The sequence below is a fragment of the Protomyctophum parallelum genome (assembly GCF_964188405.1).
Source record: "Protomyctophum parallelum genome assembly, chromosome: 8".
NCBI classification, from domain to species: Eukaryota; Metazoa; Chordata; class Actinopteri; order Myctophiformes; family Myctophidae; genus Protomyctophum; species Protomyctophum parallelum.
In genome coordinates, this window is record NC_139703.1 from 18,517,691 (window position 1) to 18,525,190 (window position 7,500).

Below are 7,500 nucleotides of genomic sequence, written 5' to 3' on the forward strand. Positions count from 1 at the left end.
TTTGCGGCTTACGCCTTTTATTGGTTTTTTGACGGGACAGACAGTAGGCTGACAGGAAACGGGAGAGAGATGGGGGGTGACATGCAGTAAAGGCCGTGTCGGGCTCGGGAGTCGAACCCGCGGCACACTGCGACTGGATTATCAGTCGGGTGCCCAGACGGTTACGCCACCGCCTGGGCCTTCCAGAATGATATTGATGGATGGTTGGTGACGTCCCCTACCTGGTGGCCCCTCCGGACCCCCTGATCCTGGCCTGCAGGTTAGAGAGCGGAGTGGCTGGGCGGAGCGGAGGCCTGTTGGGGCCGGAGGAGGAGGAGGAGGAGGCGACAGGGGATGGCGTGCTCCGAAAGCTGGGGTTGTTGCTGTTGTTGTTGTTGTTATTGGAGGAGGAGGGCTCAGTGTGCTGGGCGGGTGTGTTGGGTAGAAGAGACCTGGAGGGGTGGGGTTAGTGATGAGACCACATTAATCCTTTATTATCGTTTATCGTGTTGAAAAGAAGAAAGAATGCTCACAATGACGGTATCGAAAGAGATTTCAATTTATCGTGAAATTATCCTCTTATCGTATACGCCGGGATGGAGGATCTGACGTCCTAACAGTCCTAACAAACCCTTTACCCCAACGGGTTGATGGGTGTAGGTAAACATGCTTAATGACGTTACTAGATTAAGCCTCAGAGACAAAATATACATTTATAAGTTTTAGAAACTTTTAGTAAGTCTAGTAAGACTAAGGATTTAGAAGACATTTTACAGAATCGTTCCCAGGTCAAAAAGGGGTTAATCCCTATACCTGGGCGTGGCCGTGGCTGGGTCTGTCGGGACGGCATTGTGGAGGACAGAGTTGGCGGTGACGTTGGCGTTGGCTAGCTGCTGCTGCTGGGCGTCAGGGCTGGGCTTCAGCCTCTTGGCGGGAGGGGGTCCTCCTCCTCCTCCGTGCTCCCCCTGGTTGCTCTGGGGGTCCCGGGCCGGTCCGCTAGCCTGGCTCCAGCCCTGAGCGTTGGCCTGGAGGCCGCCCTCGCCCCGCCTGGCTCGCCTCGGCTCTGCAGACACAGAGACCCTGGGTAAATAACCGGCACTAAGACAAAAAATGAGCATCGCGCCCGCCTGTCACAGACATGTCTGTGACAGACATGTCACAGACATGTCACAGACATGTCACAGACATGTCTGTCACAGACATGTCACAGACATGTCACAGACATGTCTGTGACAGACATGTCACAGACATGTCACAGACATGTGCAGACATGTCACAGACATGTCACAGACATGTCACATGTCTGTGACATGTCTGTCACATGTCACAGACATGTGACAGACATGTCACAGACATGTCACAGACATGTCACAGACATGTCACATGTCTGTGACATGTCTGTCACATGTCACAGACATGTGACAGACATGTCACAGACATGTCACAGACATGTGACAGACATGTCACAGACATGTGCAGAGCAAGTTCAGCCTTAAAGGACTATTAAATGAGGACAGGAACACTTCACTAGGGGACATTTGGTCCTCATATTCTGCTATACTTGTGGGGACATTTGTTTGAGATCTGTGTAAAGGAGCAGTTCACCCCACAGCCCACAGCCCTCCTATGAGACACAGACTGAGTAGAAAAAAATCGTGCCATTTTATCATGATTATTAGTGAGGACCTATTATACAAGTAAGACGCGCAAACGCGGGAAGCGAACGCAGCTCATGTGTGTGTGGTTGTGTGTGTGTGTGTGTGTGTGTGTGTGTGTGTGTGTGTGTGTGCTACAGCTGCGCCCTGTGTGTGTGTGTGTGTGTGTGTGTGTGTGTGTGTGTGTGTGCTACAGCTGCGCCCTCTGGTGGCGGGCGGGTGGTGTAACAGCGTGACACACACACACACACACAGACATTCAGCCCTTGCTGTCATAGTAAGTGGCTCACTGCGTTCGCAATGAAGATAGGTTGAAGTGGTGAAGTGGTCCTTTAAGTAGTTGGCTAATGGCTACTTCAAAATAAGATCTGGTTGCAAAAGGGGTGAAGTGGCCCTTTAACACCAAGGCAGCATGCTTACAAGGATAAAGAAAAAGAAAACAGTTGTCTGTGCACCATGCGTTGTCATTGGTCAGTTGTCTGTGCACCATGCGTTGTCATTGGTCAGTTGTCTGTGCACCATGCGTTGTCATTGGTCAGTTGTCTGTGCACCATGCGTTGTCATTGGTCAGTTGTCTGTGCACCGTGCGTTGTCATTGGTCAGTTGTCTGTGCACCGTGCGTTGTCATTGGTGAAGATCACCTGAGTTTGAGTTAGGAGGCGGGCTGTTGCTCAGGCCACTGGGCTGTGATTGGCCGCTCCACCTGTCCATCCAGGTCTCGGCGCTCTGACTGTGAGCCGGGGAGGAGGCCTGCTGCAGCTGCTCCAGAAGCTCGGCCAATCGGGTGTGGCCCCGCGAGCGAGCGATGTTGAGTGGCAGGCGGCCCAGCGAATCGGGAATGGCCAGCGCTCTGGGGTCCCACTGGTACAGAACCAGGGCCGCCTCGGTGTGACCCAGAGCACACGCCCACATCTGGAGAGAGAGAGAGAGAGAGAGAGACATGGGAGAACACAGGTCACAGTCGCACCAGTGTTGTTTTTGGCAGCAAATTTCTATTTTAGTTTTAGTCATAGTCTCCTGAATAGTTTTCACTTAGTTTTAGTCACATTTTAGTCACCTGGAATGTTCTAGTGTTTAGTCTAGTTTTAGTCGACTAAATGTCATACGATTTTAGTCGACTAAATCTACAGGTGATTTAGTCGACTAAAATGTATTTTCGCGGGCCTTGTTGCCGTCGTAATGACTTATTTTACACTTGCTGAAAATAGCAGATCTACAAGCTGCGACGCGTTGTGAGCTTGTAGATCTGCTGTTTTCAGCATGCAAGTGTAAAATGACTTATACTGGATCTCTTGTCCACTATAGTCCCTTCCTAACATTTTAGTCTAGTTTTTATTTGTTGGCGAAATTGTCAGTATATTTAGTCTTAGTTTTAGTCACCATAGCACAGTTTTAATTTAGTTTCCATTTAGTTTTCTTCAGTGGAAAAGGTAGTCGACGAACATTTTTCGTCTTAGTTTTAGTCGACGAAAACAACACTGACACACACTCACACTCACACTCACACTCACACTCACACTCACACACATGCACGCACACATGCACGCACACACACAGACACAGACTTGATGGCTTACCAGTGGGGTGCAGGAGAAGTGGTCCACGTTAAGTGGGTCGACTTCCAGCTCCAGGTCTATGCTGTCAGCATGCTTGGTACTGAAGGACAGAACAACGACATGTCAGTACAGTTACAGTACCGTTACAGTAGTACAGTTACAGTACCATGCTTATAGCTTAGGGTGGTCTTTACACGAGAATGGTGTTCATATAAAACGGCAAAACAAAGTATCGTTTGCTGATGTCATTTTACACGAGAACGGTGTTTTCAGGAGGTGAAAACGCAAAACAAAGTGAAACCACCTTCCAGAGTGGAAATCTTTGAGAACGCCGTGTAAACAGGCAAAGCGGCGAATGCTGTTTCACCGTGGCTGGGTCGGGCTGGCTGGGTGGGTTCAGTACAGAAGTGCTGTTTCACCGTGGCTGGGTCGGGTCCGTATCAGTCCATATTCAGTCCATATCGGGTTACAACTCGGACGGGGCTGAGTCGGCTCTACCGAAACTTGGCAACGCTCGACACGGCGACTAGCTGCCCTCTAGGGGCGGCTCTGAGGTGTCTCTGTCCCGTGGGTGAAGTTGGGTAGAGACGGCGCTCCTCCGTCATCGTCTATGGGGAGGATTTCAGTGTCGTATGTATGGATCTTTTGGGGTTTCTAGGCTATGTATTTCTATATTCACCGTGTTTGGGTGAGACCGGGTAGGATGATAAGCGGAACATTTCCGTGCGTGTTCTCAGTCTCAAACATACGTTTACATTGCCAAAGCAGAAAGAACAATACAGCACTACAATCAAAACAAAAATGATGTACATTTGAAGGTAAGAATCTTCAATAAATTCTATGTACCAAGATCACTCGATGCAGGTATAGTGCAGGAATATACACAATGATTAGTCTTTAGGATGGTTGTGTTCCATTTGATATCCTTCTCCTATCACAGCAACTCACAAATCTTGCTGCTGTGTTTGCACATTGTTGTACGTCGCCCAGCAGATATGGGTGTTTTTTGTCATTGGTCATGTTTTCAAAACCTCCGTGTGTGGTTGTAATCTGTGGGAAGTATGTGTCTCTGATGTCTTGGTACAATGGACAGACAGTATGTGTCTCTGATGTCTTGGTACAATGGACAGACAGTATGTGTCTCTGATGTCTTGGTACAATGGACAGACAGTATGTGTCTCTGATGTCTTGGTACAATGGACAGACAGTATGTGTCTCTGATGTCTTGGTACAATGGACAGACAGTATGTGTCTCTGATGTGTTGGTACAATGGACAGACAGTATGTGTCTCTGATGTCTTGGTACAATGGACAGACAGTATGTGTCTCTGATGTCTTGGTACAATGGACAGATGGTTAGGAAGTGTAGACTCACCGCCAGCGTATGAGCGTCTGGATGAGTCCGGCGTAGCCCTGCGCCGCGGCCAGGTGCAGGAGGGTCATCCCTCGGGAGCTCTTGGTGTGGACCAGCTGGTTGGAGGAGACCCAGCACGGCTGGGACATCATCTTCTCACACACCACCACCACGCGGCCCTCGAACGAACCCTGCTCGGGGGAGAGCTGCGAGAGAGAGAGAAGAAAGGAGATTGATTTAAAACCTGTGCGTGCGTGCGTGCGTGCGTGCTCGCGTGCGTGCATGCGTGCGTGTATAACCACCAGCGTTCAAAGGCCCGGGGATTATTCCACAGTGTATTTTAGATGAGCCAACAGTACAGTAGATGTGAGCTAACAGTACAGTAGATGTGAGCTAACAGTACAGTAGATGTGAGCCAACAGTACAGTAGATGTGAGGTAACAGTACAGTAGATGTGAGCTAACAGTACAGTAGATGTGAGCTAACAGTACAGTAGATGTGAGCTAACAGTACAGTAGATGTGAGGTAACAGTACAGTAGATGTGAGGTAACAGTACAGTAGATGTGAGCTAACAGTACAGTAGATGTGAGCTAACAGTACAGTAGATGTGAGGTAACAGTACAGTAGATGTGAGCTAACAGTACAGTAGATGTGAGGTAACAGTACAGTAGATGTGAGCTAACAGTACAGTAGATGTGAGCTAAGCGTACAGTAGATGTGAGCTAAGAGTACAGTAGATGTGAGCTAAGCGTACAGTAGATGTGAGCTAAGCGTACAGTAGATGTGAGCTAACAGTACAGTAGATGTGAGCTAAGCGTACAGTAGATGTGAGCTAACAGTACAGTAGATGTGAGCTAAGCGTACAGTAGATGTGAGCTAAGCGTACAGTAGATGTGAGCTAACAGTACAGTAGATGTGAGCTAACAGTACAGTAGATGTGAGCTAACAGGACATGACATGAGTGCAAAATACTCGGGCAGGACCATCCTCTTCCTTGTCGTGTCTAAGCACGGTTTGGCAAATTGACTTTCCCTTTTGGGTCAGAACCATGGAGAGGGCCAGAACATTGTCCTTTTGGTCAGAACCATGGAGAGGGCCAGAACATTGTCCTTTTGGGTCAGAACCATGGAGAGGGCCAGAACATTGTCCTTTTGGGTCAGAACCATGGAGAGGGCCAGAACATTGTCCTTTTGGGTCAGAAACATGGAGAGGGCCAGAACATTGTCCTTTTGGGTCAGAACCATGGAGAGGGCCAGAACATTGTCCTTTTGGTCAGAACCATGGAGAGGGCCAGAACGTTGTCCTTTTGGGTCAGAAACATGGAGAGGGCCAGAACGTTGTCCTTTTGGGTCAGAACCATGGAGAGGGCCAGAACATTGTCCTTTTGGTCAGAAACATGGAGAGGGCCAGAACATTGTCCTTTTGGGTCAGAACCATGGAGAGGGCCAGAACATTGTCCTTTTGGTCAGAACCATGGAGAGGGCCAGAACATTGTCCTTTTGGGTCAGAACCATGGAGAGGGCCAGAACATTGTCCTTTTGGTCAGAAACATGGAGAGGGCCAGAACATTGTCCTTTTGGGTCAGAACCATGGAGAGGGCCAGAACATTGTCCTTTTGGTCAGAAACATGGAGAGGGCCAGAACATTGTCCTTTTGGTCAGAACCATGGAGAGGGCCAGAACATTGTCCTTTTGGGTCAGAAACATGGAGAGGGCCAGAACATTGTCCTTTTGGTCAGAACCATGGAGAGGGCCAGAACATTGTCCTTTTGGGTCAGAAACATGGAGAGGGCTTAGATTTACAGTTATGAGAGACTTTAGTCAGCCGATAAACAAGGAAGTGAACGGCAGTGCGCATGCGTGAAACACAAGGAGATCGCTGAAGAAGGAGAGGCCAAAAAAATTAAAATGGTTTGATATCAATAAAAAAAGAGCCAAAGATGTCTGTACGTACGGTAAAGATGTCTGTACGTACGGTACGCGTCCCAAGGTATCCCGTGGTTTTGATTCTAAAGACGTGTAGACACGTCATTAGCATAATTAGTGTTAAAGGTAGCCTGGATCCAGCCCAAAGACCCCGCCCACTCTCTGAGTGAACTGCATCTTTTGGTCTGGTGTTGTGCTGTGAACCTATCATTTATTCGGTACAAAAATGCATTATCCAATGAGAATCGGTGGTGGGTCTAACGAACAACCAATCAGCGCCGAGGCCCATTTTCAGCGTCATCACACAGCGCAACACACATGAGGAAGGAGGGGAAAAACAACAACAATGGCTATTGGTTGAGGGAAATTCTAATCCCCTCCCCCTTGAAATCGCTCAGACAGGAGACAATGTCAGAGGAGCATTCAGTGATTTGTGTGATTTGGAAAACCCCCCGGTCCGCCCCGGTAACACTACAGTGGGGGGACACGCGACAGGCCAACAGCAGATACACCAAGGCCAAGGCCGCTAAATTCTGATTGGACGAAGGCCCCTATTTTCCTGATTGGATGAAGGCTTTCTCACCCGCCACCAAAACCGAAACTACGTTTTTTTTTTACCCCAGCGGCTCACTGGGGACAAGGAGGAACTCCTTATGGTCTGCACACTCTATAGTAGGGAGAATTATCAAAAAAAAAATATATATAAATAATAATAATAATAATAATAATAATAATAATAATAATAATTTAATTAAATGCAATCACTGAATATACCGTTAAGCTACTATATTATGATGTCGTTTCAACGTCTAATCTAAACCTAGACTGCAAAAAAACCCCAAAAAAACACTTTTAGACTATAGTTCTAACCCGGTTTTATACCGGGACATTTAGACATATTTTAGACATGGAAAAACGCTCAGTGAGGAAAAGGTGCTCACCTGAGGCTGGTGGTCACTGGCTCCTCCCCCCTCCACTCCTCCTCCTCCTCCTCCCCCGCCCTTGGTTGCCATGGTTTCCGAGCCGGGGT

General features: G+C 48.3%; 1 protein-coding gene across 1 annotated transcript in view; it reads right to left on the bottom strand.

The window, feature by feature from the left end:
* LOC310862942 (calmodulin-binding transcription activator 1-like) overlaps window positions 1-7,500 on the bottom strand; it is a gene marked incomplete at both ends in the record, with an annotated part of 95,458 nt that overhangs the window by 20,349 nt on the left and 67,609 nt on the right. Inside the window, 6 exons of the mRNA XM_083771065.1 lie at window positions 222-431; window positions 793-1,042; window positions 2,276-2,546; window positions 3,212-3,290; window positions 4,566-4,750; window positions 7,412-7,500. The exon at window positions 7,412-7,500 is cut by the window's right edge and continues 75 nt beyond it. Of these exons, the coding sequence (XP_083627191.1) occupies window positions 222-431; window positions 793-1,042; window positions 2,276-2,546; window positions 3,212-3,290; window positions 4,566-4,750; window positions 7,412-7,500 (1,084 nt within the window). The remainder of the gene's footprint in view (window positions 1-221; window positions 432-792; window positions 1,043-2,275; window positions 2,547-3,211; window positions 3,291-4,565; window positions 4,751-7,411) is intronic.